The sequence below is a fragment of the Typopeltis vanoorti genome, chromosome 2, assembly GCF_054136105.1.
Source record: "Typopeltis vanoorti isolate ZY-2024b chromosome 2, IOZ_Tvanoo_1.0, whole genome shotgun sequence".
Taxonomy (NCBI): Eukaryota; Metazoa; Arthropoda; class Arachnida; order Uropygi; family Thelyphonidae; genus Typopeltis; species Typopeltis vanoorti.
In genome coordinates this window covers 27237964-27257713 of record NC_143550.1, presented here as the reverse complement: position 1 = coordinate 27257713, position 19750 = coordinate 27237964, and the positions used below count along the sequence as shown (strand labels likewise).

Below are 19750 nucleotides of genomic sequence, written 5' to 3'. Positions count from 1 at the left end.
TAGAGCAGGTAGAAAATTTCACCTATATCGGAGGAGCAATTGAGTAGAACGGTGAAATTACAAAAGATATAAACAGACGAATTAGTCAAGCATCCCGAACTTTTGGACGACTAAATAAAATATGGAAGTCAAGAGACATCAAACAAGCAACAAAAGTAAGAATCTACAAGAAAATGGTCCTCCCAATACTTCTCTATGGAAATGAATGCTGGAATCTCAAAAAAGCTGAAAAGAAAAAAATATTAACTACTGAAATGGGTTGACTAAGAAGATTACGTGGAGTATCTCTGCTGGATAGACCAAGAAACGAAGACATTAGGAAACGACTAACACAAGAAATAACAATAGACAAAATCCAAGAAAGAAGACTGCGATGGTTTGGCCATGTGACCAGAAAGACTACCAACTAAAGCCTTGTATACAATGATGGAAGGTAAAAGATCCAAAGGGCGGCCCAGAATTAGATTAATAGACAAAATAAAAGAGGACCTGAAAACCAAATCACAACAAGCGACACCAAACTGGACCGAATTGTTCGGACTCCCCAGAGATAGACAGAAGTGGAAAGAGTTCCTTCGGCCTCATCATCTTCATAAATGATGGAAGAGAGAAGAAGAAGATATCAAACTTATGAATAAATTAGTACTGTTAAAATTGCCAACAGATAATTTTATCATTCAGGTATTGCCATTTTAAGGTTGATTGCTGATCTTTTAGGTGATCTGCTATTGATTGGGAGTAGCAGAATCTATACTGGTTTACAATTTCAACCAATATCTAACACTGTATACTCAGATTATTATTCATATATAAACTCATTGGCCAAAATATTAGTTACATGGTGAATGGATTCAATCGGGTGTGATGAAATTACGAAGGAAGCAACTAATACTACGAAGCCAATGTATTACATTGGCTTTGCGTAGTATTAGTTGAAAATGCTCTTTTGGCCAATTTGCAGATTTGCCTAATTTTAATTGAGGCAGCCAGTTTTATATAAGGCTTTTATAAAGATTCCTTGCTTTCTAGATGGGACTTTGTTTTGGGAATGAGTGGGGGGGGCATAATATATTCCATGTACGAATAGTTTTCTTCACGTTATTCTTGTCATCTAAAGTTCTATAATTTCCAGCTTTTGTGTAGGATGTTGATTTTAAAAAATACCAATAATTAAGGAAATTGAGTCTTCGATTTCCTTAGTCATTGTTGGATTGGAAGTGGCATTATAATGCCTGTGGCTCAAATTGTGACGTTAGATGTGTGTGTGGCGATTTATTATATGCATAAATAATAGTATGCCTGTTTATACTAAGAGATCGTGAGTTTTCAGTTTTTGTCTCTCTAAACTGGAAACCTAAATATCAAAGTACAAAAATAAAGTCAATTTTTTCTACTTTGATAATGTAACTTTACTTAGTGTTCGTTTTCCAAAATATAACTAACAGATTATTATATACTCATTTTCCCATAAAAATCACCTTATTTTCATTCACCATGCAACTGGCAAGTTCTTCTTAAGCAAGTCATATCCGTCAAAATTGCCAAACATATTTACAACCAGAAATTAATTAATACCGAATTAATATGACTTAAATTCACTCTTTCTTAAAAAGTCATCTAAAGTCTGTTGTTCTCAAAGGAAGAAGCCGGCTCATTTTCGTAATTTTTGAAGACAAATAGATAGACTTCAGTGATAACTGAGCACGAGGCTATCAATGAATCGACTATATGTGGGACAGTGCGGCAAACAATTGCAGCTATCTAGTGGTCCTAGATCATTACGAGTGTGTGTGTGTGTGTGTGTATTATAAGAACAGTTGGTTCTTATAACAACGAATTTTCAAGGGAAAACTTTCTAAATCCTGCACAACATGGAGTACAGGAGCAGGGGGGAAGGGTAAGCGCAGAATTGTGCACACCTATTTAGTTTACAACCACTGTTTTGATTCGGAAAAAAAATAGAAAAGAAAGAATTACTTTTCAATTTTTTTTTCCTTCTAAAGTATGGCTTACGCTTTCGGCTGAACACACCAAAGTTAATTAGGATTGCTTATTGCAAAGCATGCTGTATTCACTGTTAATACGTGCTTAATCTTAAAATAATTAAGACAGAGAACGCAATCAAGCTATTATTATGAATTTTACCTGAGTGTAATCTCCCACAAGAAAGGCTTGTTCCAGTCCACTGAAGATTGTAATGGGGATCAAAAGAAGTTGGTACTTGTTTCTCAAATGACAAAGTGTCTCAATTAGAAGTCTACTGGATGACTGTTCCTTTCCTTTTTTCTTCTGCCGTGGATCTAGCATCACAAATATGAGTAGAGCAGCTAGAAAAGAGCAACCCAAATAAATACTACACAGCATGTATACTTTGGAATCAGGTGGTCTTTCCAAATTAGTGTTGTTTTGTGACTCGCTAGGATGAAAGGAAGCTCCACAATGTCCTATATCACTTTGGTTGTCTGCAATTTCCGATTCGTTACGATCACCAGGTTTTAATACGTTATAAGCAATCAGATTTCCCCAGATCTGTCCTGATTGAAAGATCATAAAGAATATTCCGAAGAAATGGCCAACCATGTTTTCATTTGATGATTTAGAGAGCGACGCATATTCACCAGCAACTTCTGTTAAATAAGCACATTTAGAAGTCCATAACGGAGCGCCACCTAACCCAAGAAGTATGGCTGTAGGGATTAACGTATACCAACTGGCATAAAAATTGGCAGCGAAATACGTACTGTACATGAACATGGACGCTGTAAGAGTGTATTTCAATCCTAGTCGTCTGATCATAAATGTAGGAATAAACATACATGAAATTACAAGAGCAGCGTAAATGACACTGAGAGATGCAGTTCCTAAACCTTCATCACTATTTACACTACTCTGAAGATTGGAAAGTGACTGGAATGCTGTAAAGAGTAAAAGAAAACCGAAGCTGATTACTAGAAGGTTTTTAATGATCTTTAGTTTCATTAACCTTATTTCTTTACTGCTTAACGGTCTTTCTTGAATTTCTCCTACTAAATCTTTTCCTGGGGAAGATCCATTTCCTTCAGGTTTCGTCTCAGTAGCTGCATGGAGTTCATAGAACGGAATGTTAATGTTTCCATCTAAATTACGATTATCATAGTCTAGAGGTATTATCCTTTTCAGTTCAGCCATTTCATGTCCTAGAATTGCTTTTTGGTTGTTGCTAGAAGCTGCAGTCTGTTTACTGTTACTTTCTTCCTGCAATTAATAAAAACATAATCAGTAAATTGTTATTTTACACATCATATTTTAAGACATGAACGTTATAAACGCTTCCTATATTTTCTCTGTCAAGTAAATTAGTAATTCGACAATGTTACAAAATAATTTTATGCCCCCCCCCCCTTATTGATTCTATGATTAATTTACAACTGGTGCCGACTCTTGGGAGATCGCAATTTGTGCCAAAAAGAAATACTACTGTTGTCAGTGCATAAAGTTATGAATATGACAATTTCTTATTATACACATTTGGTTACTTTGTTAGGAACATTCCAGATTGACTGATACCTGGAGTTACACTGCAACTTTGTGGCAATGTGTAAAAGACTGTACTTCAAATGACACATAGCATACGAAGTAGTTTCGAACGAAGTAAGCAAAATATGGAATTTAATTGGCCATCACGTTCACCAGATCTGACGGCTCCCAACTTCTTCCTATGGGGTTACCTGAAGGAAAAGGTGTATAGGAAAAAGCCCCTTGATAATCAAACAGCTGAAGGAGAGCATTCATGCAGAAATTAGGGCACTACAGCCAGAAACATAAACAGCCGTCATGGAACATGCCGTAGAAAGGGCATGTTCCATTGTGAAGCCGAAAATGGAATGTATTTACGTGATGTGGTTTTTCATAACTAAAAAAAAAAAATCTTCGGGTTTTGTATTTCATTATAACAAATAAAATAATAAAAATAATTAATTAATAATAAAGAGCCAAAGGCTTCAAATCGGCCGCCACTATACTCGTAGTATGGCGGCGGGCGTACACCCGTAAGCTCTCTGGTAAAATTTTACACGAAACTTCTATAGTTTCTGTAGTCGGCTTTGAAATGATGTTGGATTTAATATCCATTCAATTTGTATAAAAATAATTAATAATATAGGCCACTACCTTGTATCTACATTAAAATCATGTGGAGAATTTGATATTGGCCAAGTACGTAAGTATTCTGACATGCTTCAAGTGAGTGACCACAACTCCCAGTAAACAAATACTGTAATTTGTATGTGTGCATTGGAGATTAAACTTCTTCCCATTCATCCTCTTCTTCCGTCGAAGTTTTACAAGTCTGTACATTACGGACTCAGCTGCCTACGTATAGTCCTAAAGAACAACATGAAAATTCAAATATTCCATTTGTGTTTATGAATTGATAAATAAGTGTTACGGCTCTCATTTTCTTATAAGAAATTAATGATTTCATATCAGAACAACAGTTAGGTAGCTAATATTGCATGTGGTAATACTTTTAGAGATCTACTATTACATTACTGTGGTACTACAAATTATAGCCTTTATTTTAATGATTTCACACACGCCACGAAAGTTTTCTCTGACCTACTTTGACCACGAAAGTTGGTCAGAGCAAACAAGTTTAAGAATTTTATTGACGAATTGTGGTTTATATCACTGCTCGGAAATCTATGCATGCAAAAAAAAAAAAAAAAAAGATTTAAAAGGCACCACTTCCGTGTTAGGTAGAGTTATGTATGTGAGAGCTTTCGCAACCATCTTGAAACATACAGACACACACACACATTACATTTCAATTTATGATTTTTTTTAATAGCCTTCTGGGTCTAGAAGTTAGGACTTCGACTTGTATATGACATTGTTCCTGAAATAGAGCGCCATCAGATAACACTACGCTTGCCTTTGGTAAGTTAGTCTGAGAATTTTGAGTGACTGATGGATTGACTGTTGCACAACAGTCCAAAAATCTAAATATACTTGCACTCTGGAATAAAGATTACACCAACAGTTATTATGACAAAAAGAAAAAAAAAAGAAATGAAAGGAATTTGATTATCTAAATTGATTCAACTTTGAGGATTAAACTGAGAATTAAACTTTGAGGATTAATACAAAACTGATATTAAAATCCTGAAAATTTTGCCAGTGCGCCGACTACGTAAATAAATGTTCTGAGATGCTTCAAGTAAGTTTCACCATCACGCACCAGACCATCATCAACTCTCTGATGTACATATCAAGGAGTCGAGAACAGGATGGATGGACGACTGGCTTTTCCCTTACAGTCTCGTGCGTGTATATATATGTAAATATAAGTTTTTAACTTGGGAATAATGTATATTAGGGTTACCAAGTAATTTTATAAGCTTGGTTATTTTACTCCTAATCCCAAGTAAGCAAACAGTTAAGTTTGCGCCTGAAACATAGTTCAAGTATAAAGATGATGCAACACCAGGGCAACTCATTGTAAAGGTGAGTAAAGCTCTGATCACTATTCTTAGTATTTTCCATAATGTAAAGCACATCTCACTAAAATATGTATACTGCAATACATCTTTCAGTAGTGACTCCACCCATAATGTATTGCAGTATACATCTTTTAGTGAGATGTGCTTTACATTATGGGAAATACTAAGAATAGTGATCAGAGCTTTACCCACCTTTACAATGAGTTGCCCTGGTGTTGCACCACCTTTAGACTTGAACTACGTTCAGGCGCAAACTTAACTGTTTGCTTACTTGGAATTAGGAGTAAAATAACCAAGTTTATAAAATTACTTGGTTATTTTATAACCAAGTAATTTTAGGAGGGCTCCGCTAGGAGGGCTCCGGACTAGGAGGAGTTTCCCCTCCGGACAAGAGGGGGAAAATACTAAGGAAAGTGATCAGAGCTTACTCCACCTTTACCACGATTTGCCTCAGTATTGCACTGCTTGTAAGAGTTGCCTCGGTGTGGCACTACTTACAAGAGTTGCCTCAGTCTTGCACTACGTGCAAGCGCAAACTTGACATACTTGTCTGTTTGCTTACTTGGGAAAAAGGATTAAAACCTAGCTGATAAAATTGCTTGGTATCTTTAACACACACACACACACACACACACACACACACACACACACACACACACACGAGACCGTAAGGGAAAAGCCAGTCGTCTATTCTGTTCTAAGTCACACAAGCTTGGCGGCTGCTCACAAAATGAGTCCGAAATGAGTTTCGTAAACTGCCACAAAACGAGGTCAACTGCAGTCACATGTCACGGAGCAAACATTGTCCAACAAATATTTAACTATTACAGACCGCTCATAATTCAAAATATTGACTATGGAAAGTAATAAGAATGCAAAAGCAATATTACTTCTCTGCCATGCCTTCAAATAAATTATCAACGTTTGCCCATTCTGTTTCACAGTGGAATGAGAGCACAAATAATAGAGGTAAAAATCTTGAATTTTTAGTTTCCAATTTACTACATAAAATGGCATAGTAAATTATGCCATTTTAACGATTTCTGTTGTTCTGATCATCAACAACAAAAATATAAACGCAATTCACAGTAAAAACACTGCAATAACTAAGTACATCAATAAGAACTAACTTAGCAGTGTCACCAGCGAGTAGTAGTTTCACCTAAATAAGCACTTAGTTATCTGGACAAACACTCAAATTACGTAAGAATTAAAATCGGTAGGGAAAAAAAAAAAATCGGTACCTTGATGGATTAACAGTTTTAAGAAAACTCGGATGCTACATATATCAGAGAACTTACAATAGTGAAGATTTACGGTAAACTAGAGGATAAAATTATTATAAAACAAACAGTTATCCAAAATTACACATTTTAATTTTAAAATGGAATCATGATAAAATTCTGTGATATTTCGACTACATCGAATCCTCGGAAGTATATATAAGTTAGCAGTAAGCAAGAATAAAACAACACTCATGCTATCATCTATTTAAAAAATGTTATTATAAAAACTTAACGGAAACAATTATTATAATAAACAAGTTTATTCCAGATGGCCAATCATGAAGAAATTCACAAAACATACAAAGAGTGACATCGGACACTTAAGCACGCATAAGGGTGATGAAATTACGCCTAATAAAATCCTATCAATACTAAAGCTAATGAAATCAAGAAAAACGAGGATCGGATAATCAAGGAAAACTAAGAAAAATTCTCGAATTCCCAGCATTTGTACCTCTCTACAATGATTACGTCAAGAAAAAACGACTTCCTTTAATATGGGCATGCTCAAAAATTATATCGATAATAAATAAAGACATCCAACGAAGTTGGCAAATACAGATTAGTCTTGTAATTCTCGCTGGAACGGACTAGATAAAATTTTGGTTAGAACGCCTTCTGGTTTGCTTCAGATAATTTCCATTATGAAATAAATAATGTTTGCAACGGCCGAAACCAAGTTAATTTACTCATTACATAATCCTCTTTAGCTGAAGAGATAAGTACTTAAATTCCTTCATTGAGCTAAACGATCGCTGAAGGAATTTAAGTGACCTAAATAATCAGTTTAAGTTGGTGAAGGATCGCCCCTTTCTTCATCTATTTCATGAATCTATTATATTTTTTATTGATCTAATTAATAGTAAAAAAAAAAAAAAAAGAAGAAGCTGTGCCGCGATCAATAAGGTAATATTTTCATCTAAGTGTCATGCTGTCTTCCATTAATAATCAGATCCATAAAGACCCACACATATCGCCTCCAGGCCTTTCTGCTAGTTAACCTGTTTCTTTAAGTCAGTCAGGGCACATACTCTGAGCGTATTTCATAAACAAGTCAAATAGCAGATGGAACGACGAGATAGCACGAGTTTCTTTGCTGTCTTTCGTTAACAAACTTTAACTATTGCAAACATTCATCTTCTTAGCATTGGATAATAACTGTATCTCTTACCCGGTGACTCCAAGCGCCATATTGGCAGAATATCGACTACGTTGCTAATCGCAGAGATTTTTTTAAAAAAAATTATGAGAGGAAAAACGGAAAAGACTATATTCATGTTTACTTCAAAGTCAAACTGATCTTTTGGATAAAAATGAAGAACATTTCGATTTTTATTAAATGACAGTTATGCAAAGATTCGAAGATTGAAGTTGAGGAAATAACACAGCTATGTCTAAAATGTTGTGTAATGAAATTAAAAAAAAAAAAAAATATATATATATATATTAAAATATCAGTTTACTCATAATTTTAGGATGGCATGCTATACAGCTCTATGAATTGAATTTAAATAAACTTGACAAGAAATTATTCCTGCCTTCGTGCATTTATCCATGTTACCTTAGCATAAGCAAACAATACAAGTTTTCAGACTTTAAAACTTTTTTTTTTTTTTTTTTTTTGTATGTTGACTGTGAAGGCAGTTGATTTTTAATATTGATGTATGGGTGTAATTTAGGAACATTCTCTAAGCTATCTCACTTAAAACTTTTATTATTACTTCGATATACCCATGGAGTCCCAGTATTAACATTATAGCCGATTACAATGCTGTCATATTTCTCTTGAAAGTGTTTCACCGTTCAGTGCAACTCACCACTTGCACAGGTAACATATTCCACTCACCATAAGAAAAAAAAAAAAAATCTTCTCCTCACTCCTTTGCTAACTATCCTCTTATTCAATTTCCAAAGATGGTCTTTGTTCTTTCCCTTCTACAATTTGACAACTCTTCGTTCTATATAAAGTCTCTTCACCAACTCGTATATCTCCCGCTAAGCCGCCTATTAAATAAATTGTGCAATCCATATTCTGTTAATCTATCATCGTATTCAGCATTCCATAGTCATGATATCTTCATAGCTATCTTCGTCTATTCGATTGTTTTCACAACCCTGAAATCCAGGCGAACCATGAATACGCATGGCAATCAATGTTTGCGATAAGTACTTATAACAAGACACAATAACTCGTCAGTATCATTTTCAAAATAGCTATTATCCGTTGCGTCGTTTTTACAATCCATCTTTGCAATATGCTAGTCTAGCTTAACTCCCTGTCCATTATCACACTCATATCCCCAGATCCTTCAAATATCTCCTTCAAAGTTTATGTAGCATCACCTCCAAAACAACGTTAGAATCATTTTCATTGTGTCCCATTTTATATATATATATATATTAAATAATTCAACTAAAGTTGAATTAAGATTATATATATATAATCTCTGGGCGTATTCCATAAACAAGTAAAAAAAAGCAGTTGGAACGACGAGATACCATGACTTTATTTGCCATATTTCGTTAACAAACTACTGCAAAAGTTATCTTCGTTTGTAGTGGTTAAGTGGCGCTGTAGGTCCTATTTACTTAGCATCTAATTAGCATTGGATAAAAACTGTATCTCTTACTAAGTGACTGCAAGCGCCATTTGGGAAGAATAATTTAAATTAAATAAATACATTTATTTTATTTTAAATAAAAAAATATCAGCTAACGCATTTTATTCTCTTATAGGGAGTCGACGAGGCCATTTTAGCCTTAGCTAACTTCTAGAGACAAATCAATCATAATCGTAATTTATGACATTTAATACAATTAATATTTGATACTGTTACTAGGACGAAGTTTTTCAAATCGATACATTCTTAACTTGCAGTGTTGGGATTAAAGTGCAAAACTAGAATGGTAAGTTAGTAAAATAAAATTTAAAATAAGCTATGCACAGTTAATTCATTTACTACTCGAGTGTAAGCGGTTAAATTATATAAAAACTGGGTTCGAAACAATATGTTTACAACTCGCAGTTCGTGGCATGTTTTCTGCAAACGGAATTTTTAAATAACATTCATAAATAAATTAAAAAGAAAGGGAACATAAATTAATACATGATACAATGTATCTGAGCTTATATATAACTATACAAATAATAGGCATATATAAATATAACCTTCCGCGATGAGTCTTCTGACTCCATGGAGATACCCATATAATAACCTGCCTCAGTAATTAGTGAAAACGAGAAAGGCTGAAGTTACTGGGAAAACATAATAAAACAACAACAAAAAGTGGCGCGTTAGTTCCTAATTACTTAGCAATACAAGTTCGTTCGTCATATACTTTGACAGAAAATGAGTTACTAGTTTCACTGCTGAAAATTACAAGAAACGCTATGTTCACTTCCTTCTAAAATACAGGCCGAGAAGAGAACCTCCATTCGGCAATGAAAACCTACTCAAAGTAAATGATATATAGTTATACATCCTAACCTCTTTCTAATCCTAACCTAACCATAACCTCTTTTTACGCGATAGATACGTTCCTAAAAATTACGCGTAAATAGAATTCGCGTAAAAAGAACTACTGACTCCATAGAAAAAGTGAAGATTGGCTCCAAACCTGAAATATAAGCAAAATAATGAAAAAAAAAAAAAAACATTAAATTCGTTAAGATCGTAAGATTTTTATTTACATTTCATGGAGAACACACATAAATATAATGAATTTTAATAACTTAAAAAAAAAACAACAACATTCGTTTCATTTCAGTTGTTTGCTAAGGATTCTATAAAAAATTATGTTATTCGCTATCAGTTTCTGACAACAAACGCGAAAGCTTTCGTTTTCGTGAGATTGTAATATCACTAGAACTACTAGATATGGTATTATCGTCATCGATTTCCGCCTCAACTTGTAGAATTCTTCTTGTCATGTCTTGAACAAAAGTACCACTGGTTGTTTCATTAGTTTTAGGCATGAACTCAGTTATAATCGCTGTGTTGATGCTTTAGATAAGTCGCGATATAATTCTCTGTATGAAGACATTACCAACTTAAGCTCACGTGAAAACTTCCCAGCACGTTCTTCATTTGGATCATGTCGGGCAAAATAATTGCCTAAATTACTGGCCAGTTTAAGACCTTTAATTTTATCAGCAGTAAAGGTAGGATTATCTTGATCATTATCATTAACTTCGCTTTCAGGAGTCTCAGAAACAATCTCCACTATTTCGTCTTCGCTAAGAGGTTTATCAATTAACAATTCTTCAATATCTGCCGAAGTAAGATCATCGAATCCTTCTCCGCCAATTTCACATGCCAAACTTATTATATTCGGGAATTCTGCAGTATGATTGAAGGGAACAGGAGCATTCTCTTTAACACATACAGGCCAAATAGCTTTCCGGCATGCATTCATAGTTTCTGGTCTCAATTCAGATAACGATAATCGAACCTGATCAATACAATCCATTATTGAAAAAATTTTCCACACATCCATAACTGACAGTGTTTCATCATCATTTAGCTTGTTCAAAACGTACTGAAATGTTCGTCTGACATAATATGTTTTAAAAGTCGCAATTATACCCTAATCTAGAGGATGTAGCAATGATGGTATTGGGGGAGGGGCAGAAAAAAATTGCACATTTGGGTGTTCTATGGCAGGATGACTGGGTGCATTATCAAGAACCAAAAGCCCTTTAAATTCGAGACCCTTGTCATTCAAATAGTGTCTATCTTCTGCACAAAATGTTTGTGGAACCACTCAGTGAAAATATCAATAGTCACCCAAGCTTTTTTTGTTGGCCATCCAATGAACTGGCGATTTTTGAAAATCTACGCCTTTCATTGGCCGTGGTCTTAATGATCGATTTATGAGCAGTGGTTTTAACATCGAATCTCCTAAATTGTTCGAACAAAATAGGAGTGTTATGTGATCCTTTGCTGCTTTGAACCCACCAACAGTTTTTTGCATTTTTGATACGTAAGTTCTGTTTGGCATTTTTTTCCAGAAAACGCCGGTTTCATCCATATTCCAAACTTGTTCACGAGTGTAACCTCCATCTTCAATTATTTTAGCAAGTTTCTGTGGAAATGCTTTAGCAGCTGTTTCATCAGCAGAAGCCATTTCATTCTTATATTATGAAGAGCATGTCTTCTAACTTAGCCAACCAACCATTGCTTGCATGAAATTTATATTTTTTCCTCTATTGAGATGTATCTGGTTGCAGTTTTTTAATCTGTTCATAAAATCTCAATGCTGATTGCTGATGAAATTTCCATCAACTGGCATTCTTTTTTGTACATTATCTTCTATCCACATCACTAAAGCTTTTTCGGCCTTTTCTAGAACATCTCTTGTGTATGATGATAATTTTGCACTCGATTTTGTACCAGAACATACCGCTTTTCTAATAGCCTCTTCATTTTTCTTTATAGATCTGACAGTTGATTCACGGACTCCAAAATGCATACCCACAGCAGTCATACCCTCTACAGTTTGAAGACGATCTAAAATTTGAATTTTTATATCCAAGGAAACGGCTTTTCCTTTTTTTTTTTTTTTTTTGGTTATCGGCAACATCATGTGAGGGCTGGATTAAAATCTTCGGTTAATGAAATTAAAGTTTGAAAATTACATGTAGCTTACTATTAATTATTTCTTAGCAAAATTATTAATTTTATAACGCGATTTTTATGCAAAAAAAATGTAATGCAAAAAATGCGGTAACTGTGTTGTCTACTCAAATACCAAATTCAAACTGCTTTTTTTATGCGCAGTCAGTTATGTAATTCGGGGAATTCCCAATAAATGAAATTCGTAAGAATTTAGAATTTTCTTAATTGAAACGAGAATGCAAAAAAAAAAAAAAAAAAAAAAAATCTCAGAATTTTCTAGAATTTAGAATCTTCTTAATTGAAACGAGAATGCAATTCTACAAAATTCTCAGAATTTTCTTGAATTACGGATTTTTTCCTAACTTAGACTTTAGGTTGGTCGCGTAAAAGTGAATAAAAATCGCATAAAAAATATTTTTGATATCCCAATTCGCGTGAAAAAATTCGCATAAAAAGAAGTTTAGGTGTTATATATATATATATATATATATATATATATATATATATATATATATATATATATATGTGTGTGTGTGTGTGTGTGTGTGTGTGTGTGTGTAAATAAGCTTTTTTACCTTGGAAATAATGTATATTATATTAGGGTTATTAAGTAATTTTATAAACTTCGTTATTTTACTCCTAATCCCAAGTAAGCAAACAGTTAACTTTGCACCTGAACGTAGTTCAAGTCTAAAGGTGGTTTTCTTTATTCCTTGAACTACGTTCAGGCGCAAACTTAACTGTTTGCTTACTTGGGATTAGGAGTAAAATAACCAAGTTTATAAAATTACTTGGTAACTCTAATATACATTATTTCCAAGGTAAAAAACTTATTTACATCTATATCTCCTCCAGAGATTCTTATTCAAAATAAAAACACCTTGTAGCAACTTGTATAGGTAAAGTTGATAAGGCTCTGTATTACTAAAACCTTGGTATTTAGGGTCTAGCTACTCACTGAGGAGCTCTCAAAAAAGGTTGAAACCGGTCTGGGTAGTGTCAGAATGTCAAAAACGGGACTGGGGTTATGTAATATTCTGTATTCATGAAAAAGTAAGATGCTAAAAAAAGTTTTATTACATAAACATATTGAGCTTACCATTATTCTTCAGTGACAGAACGCATACAAAAATTGAAAATTTAGGTAGACGTAGAGGGGGACTGTATTTTACCACGATCGTACCATGAATATTTCTCCGATGAAGTGATCTTACGCAGCAAATTTTGGTCTTTCAACATTTTATCATAAAGCTTCTCACACTCCATGACACAATTTTGTTTTACAACTAACATAGCCCTCATTGTCTCAACACTTAATCTAGATTTCATCTTTGACCACATACTGTTCATAACAGAAAATATTCGCTCAATAGGTGCTGTACTTCCTGGAAGACAACGAATAAACTCTACAATATTACAAAAGTCTTGTAAGTCTTGGCGTTTTTCGCTCATTTCAGAAAAAAATCTGTACTTTTGTTCCATCACTTGTGCACAGCTTGTTCAATTAAATAAATTTGAATTCTTTCTGGAGATCGTCATTAAAACTGCACTTTCGCCTCTTTGACATTGCAAGGATAGACTTAAACCTTTAAACAATAAGACTTAAAACTTTAAAAAATATGGTATTTAAACCACCTGCATTGAATAACAAAGCCCCCCCGGTTAGCATACAGGCAAAACAAAAACTAACGCTACAGCAGAACAGACGCCACGTCTGAAACGCGCAAGTGTTGCCAACATGCATTTTTTATTTTCTCTGAATAAGTCACTGCAGATATTGATATTTAATATCGAACAATGCGACACCATGGTTATACAAATTACTGGTATCCATGATACTGATATACGATTTTAGGTTATGAATAACAATTTATGATTGACCAATATGAAAGTATATTTATAGTTTAATTAAAGTTAAAAAATTGTCCATATTTCTCCAGGACGGCGGAGAGATATGGAAAAAACGATACTGTCCCATACAAAACGGTACGTATCGTCAGCCTATTTAAAAGCAAAGGTGCGTATATTAAGAGGTTTTAAGAAATATTATAGCAATATCTATGAATTTTATGTCTAAATTGTCCTTTTTTTAAAAAATAATAATAACAATATTTATAATAATAAGATAGGGCAACTCAAATATTCTGTTTAGCATTTAAATACCATGATTTAATTTAGCCATCATCCAGTGACCGTTAGTCTTGCATATGAAAGACCGTGTGTAGTGGGTTAATAAGGTTCAGGACATGGAAACTTTCTACGCAATGATGCTGCAGAGTCCCGAAGCTTTTGAATTGCATACAGTACTTTTTAAAATGAGTTCTACTGATACAAGTATGTTTCTTTTTCTTATTTCACAGCGATGTCTCGAGATCCTGAATCCTCTTCCTAACAAGGCCACGAGAGGGACCCTAAAACTCTTGATGGTTGCTCCGCCTTTATTTTTAAAGTCAGCCAAGTTGTTAACATCTCTGCAAAAAAAGTTAAAAAAAAAAATCGGGACACCAACCAACCTGTCTTCAGTTAAAAAACGCTTATAAAAAAGGTTCCTCGTTCCCTAGTCAGGATTCAAATCCAGATTTCTATAACTGACACGCAAATGTCGCTTCCTTCTTGCACTTCGCTATGGAGGCACATTTGTTTGTTTTGGATTTATGGCCGAAGTAACAAAGATATGAGGTCAGGTGTAAAACTGTAAACTGCGCGTGTTCTTTGGACGGTTTGTCTGTTTTGAGGGATGAAAATTCAGAAATGGAGGAAAACATTTCCGCCTCTGCATGAAGCCGTCTAACTTACCTTCAACTGAAAAGTCCCGATAAAAGGTTTTTCGCGTCCTATACAGGATTTGAGGTTCGGTTTTTCGAAGGCCAAATGTCACTTCTTTTTCCCGGCTGTACAACTCCCAGTACGTAAAAGCTGATGCAAATTATACGGCTTGCATCACCGGAGATAGATATGGGAAGTAGTTTATGTGATTTCCCCCATACGTTGGCCTGTTAATTTATTTATTTGGTTTCAAAATAAATGTTAATTATTGTAAACAAATACTTAGAAACCTACCCAGTATAATTCAAGGCGATTTGCTCTCTTTTCGGTGTTTAACGGTACAACATTTCTCTCCGAGGAAAACCACAATGCCACCCAAGCCGGCTTTACATCACCAAACCTGAAAAGAATGTCGCAATAAATTCCACGGTTGATAAAGCGATCACAAACAAGTGACAGTTACGAAGTCGGCTTAGAACAACTTCTTCAGTTTCTGTGTACGTTGATAATGAATACTGTCTCGGAATGCTGAAGTTTCAGAACTAAAGTTCATGGTTTATAAGATTTAGTACGGGACGTCATAATTGTATTGTGTTACACGGTAAAAGTAGCACGACACTATTTTACTAAAAGAATTATCCATTCATAGCTAGCGCTTACTCCTTTGTTTTTATTACTCGCAGTCATTTTCTTCCTGCTTTGCGGAAATCAGCGTTAACGTTCAAGGGTCAAGGTTAAAACAGCAATCTTCGTTTCACCTAGTGTTTCTTGCTGAGAATATGGGATTTTAGATACTGCTAACGTACGTATCAATGAGATAGATCCACTGTTTTATGCATATGAGATGAGCAGCAGAAGCCAATTGTCTAATAAAATTTACCCAGAGTAAATTATGTTTACCCAGTAAACATAACAATTTGGTCGTTTATGGGATTCCGAATAGATAATTTTGTTTTTTTTAGAGTTTTGTAAACTCTAAAATATGCTCAATTCAGGAGTCCCTAGAAGATTTAAATAATGGGAGCGTCCGTGGGAATTATATTAATAGTTTAACAAATAACTCTCATAAACAAAATCCTTTCTTTGGGCATCCAGCTGGTTATCCAGTTTCAACACTTTGGGGAAATGAAAATACTTCAAGCAAGATGTCTGAATAGAAATAACAAAATAAATAAATAACAAAATAAACTAACTTTAGTATTTAATTACATTCAGTAAACATCCATAAAAGAAGTAAATATATCACCTACCTTTTCATAGGCAGGTGCTCTTGATAGCCACGTTTAGTCTCTCCTTCAAGGGCGTTCAACCGACTTTGTAGTACATTCGTCCCCTTGTCGTGTGTATGGTGGAACAAACCACGTGATCACCTAAACGTCACTTCGGAATTTGTAAACACACCGGCAACCTGTTTGCAGATAATTTGTGGAAACTATGCTTATTGCACTTCTCTGAATTGACTACTAACTTCCGTAAAAATGAAAGCAAAAAAGAAACGTACCGATGTTCACACATACATCGGCGCTGTTCTTTCCTTATAAAATAATATTTAAATACGACTTATTTTAAATTTATTTAAATAAGTCGTATTTAATATTTAAATACTTCCTCTGCGTGAAAACTGGATCCAAGGAAGAGAAAAATGAGATAACTGTAATTTAGATTCTTTCTTTCTTGGTCGGCTGCTCATGAATTCAGTGGAGAAAGTATGAGGTGAAGCAAATCAGTGAACAGTATTTCTTGCTTTGCAAATAATAATGCATCATACGAGACGCGTAGTGCCTCTTATCTTAATCCCTATAAGATTAAAACAGCGTTTTACATTCTTCTGTTATTAAGAATGACTTTTAACTACTTCCCGCTATCTTTTTCCATGCTGTCATACTTTGTTTTGGAGATTACAAAGCTGCATATCGAAGGGGAAGGGGAGGATATATAATGTCATAATACATTTATCACAAAAGTTTGTTAATTTTTTAATAACATTCAGGGGGAAAACAAAATAGAACATAAGCGTTAGATTGAACTTTTTTTTTTTTTTTTTGTATTTATTAGAATCATGACGCAGTGCTACAATAAACTCTCTGGTTCTCCATTTACTATATATGCTACACAGTATTTTTTGCCTATTAATTGTTTGTGTTTTCTGGTCAGTTTTCTTGTTTTGCTAGAGAAAAATCCCTAAACCCTGTTTCCACCGTGTGATACTCGCTAACTTACCTCCATCTGAGGTAAGTTAGCGTCAGATGAAGGCAATTACACGCCTTCAAGGCCCACGACCTGTCCTAGTTTCATAATAATTTTCTGATTAGGTTCGACTGGTCTCGGGTGTCAAATATATATTTTGTTTGTAAAATTGAGTGTGCTTTCCTGACCGGTTTGCGGGATGAAAAATTTGAATTTCAGAGAAGGGAAATTGCTACTTCCTTTTGAAACTGGGTAGCTCACCTTCAAAGATTCGGGATTCAAAGAGTTCGCCATAGGCGTCGAATACCCTGGACCACAGACGCATCCACCAAATCTGCATAGTTATTCTCTAAAAAATAAATATTGTGGGAATGAATTTTCTGAAATTTTACTGGGAAAGGAAAAAAAAGTTTAAGATACACTTGCATTAAAACATACATTAGAAGACTTCAGGTTTTCTTTTATTCGGGCAATGACGTTTGCACATTCAGGGCTAAGAGTCTGATAAAGTGTGTGTGAAGGGGAATACTACTTTGAATAATCAGATTTTGCAGGCGCTGCGTGATATTTTTAACAAAGGAGAAAGGAATGTCGAAAAAAATGCAAACCATGTGGCATTTACTTTTATGAGTTATCATTTAAATGATGACGCAGTTCCCATTCTAAAAAAGAGAAAGGAAGACTAAACAAGAGAATAATAATAATATAGTAGAATAAATGTGAAGGCTAGATCGCAGTAAGAGCGTTAACTTTCTAGATTTCATTCTGTATTTTATATGGAGTGATTAACATCGGTGTTGCTGTAACAAAATCGCTTGTTATCAGATACGAAATGTAATTTGAATTTCTTATGTTGCTTTGTTCTCTGGTGGATATTCATAGGACGTAACGATATTTTACGTGGCCAAGCATAAAATGCATTAAACAATATGTGGATGAAATACGAGAACTGCTGATACTATTGTATCCATTATACGATACTGACCTTGGCACGTAAAACTGCTAATCGAATTTCAAAAGCACAAAATAGAGGAGTTAGGGAAGAGAAAATACAAAGCGAACAGAAGATATTGACGTATCAGATAATGGAATAGCCGAGTTATTTATCGAATATCTTATCTTGCATATTTTTGTTTACGAAATGAAATGCAGACGGACGTAATTCATTTAAAACGCAATATCTTATCAGCATGATATAAATACATTCCATAATGAGCTAAGCATTTATCAAATTATTTTGAAAAAATTCCTGAATTCTTTTCGATAATAAGTTTATCATCTCGAATTGCAGTCTCTTATAGGGAAAGCGGAAATATTTCAGATTATTTGTGTTCCAGTCCCCAAGCAGAACATAAATACTCAATCGGCGGGATCAAAATTCACAATGAATTTTATTAATTCGAATATTAAGATTTGAATAATCCTAAAATATATTTTCAATTATTAACTATTCTATCGATTTCTAACCTTTTGTGGGTGGGACTGACATATAAAAAAATAAATGGAAAGAACCGTCAGAATCTTTCACTGTTAAATCGCTACTGGTGTCTACATTTATTGGCTAGTCACCATGTAAGCAATCGTGGCCAGTGACACTCGAAGCCTAAAAGAATATCAACAATTACACCTTCTTTCACCACAGTAAGTGTGAGATTCACATTAAATAAAACTGATTTTTAAAAGTTAGCACATTTGTCCGCGGGGTTAGCCGAGTGGCTATGCGTTTCGCAACCATATGCTTGGGAAAGGGGTTCGATCCCGTTGTTGGCGTGAGGAGCTTAGGATTTTTCTCAGACATAGCCAAGTTAGTAGGTCTTGAGCGTAGACTGCAGGGTTTTTCTCCCCAGTTTATCTGGGGGTTTTCATTCCGCAAGCAGGCAGACCGGACGAGAACTCAGCGCTTCTACAAACATAGGATACACCAGAAGACATAGGACTAACCACCTTATCCTTGTGTACAGTTGAGGTTAAATGAATAGAAAACCTTCGACTCCCCAAGGTAAAAGAGAGAAAAAGGAAGAAGAAGTCACGTTTGATGTTATGGTGATCTGACATTTATATTATTACATCACCTACGACCTACTGATAATCACTAGAAGTTATATCAATGAGCTTCTGCTTCCCCCACAGTAATTAAATTTTAAGATTTTCTTTATTTTTATAAGTGATCCATTCATTGCAAAGAATCGGGTGAATTTCAAGCTCCTGTCTTTAATTAAGAGGTTGTACAGCTTTTGAATAACTCACTCTACGAGTATTCTAAATCTCATACAACATGTAAAAATTCTGTAAAGATACAAATTATGTGCCAATGGATAAAAAATGAAGAACACTAGCCGATCCCCCTTGCCCAAATAGCTTGCCGATTTGTTTCCTGCTTTACATCAGCAGAAAAATATAATTACGATGTATG

General features: G+C 34.5%; 1 protein-coding gene across 1 annotated transcript in view; it reads right to left on the bottom strand.

Moving 5' to 3' along the window:
* The window catches only part of LOC150108892 (N-acetylglucosamine transporter UNC93A-like), a 38012-nt gene extending 22409 nt beyond the window's left edge, over positions 1–15603 (bottom strand). The window contains exons 1-2 of the mRNA XM_090404117.1: positions 15445–15603; positions 2146–3234 (exon numbers count right to left, since the gene is read on the bottom strand). Of these exons, the coding sequence (XP_090260243.1) occupies positions 2146–3168 (1023 nt within the window). The 5' untranslated portion in view covers positions 3169–3234; positions 15445–15603. The remainder of the gene's footprint in view (positions 1–2145; positions 3235–15444) is intronic.
* Positions 15604–19750: the final 4147 nt, after the last annotated feature.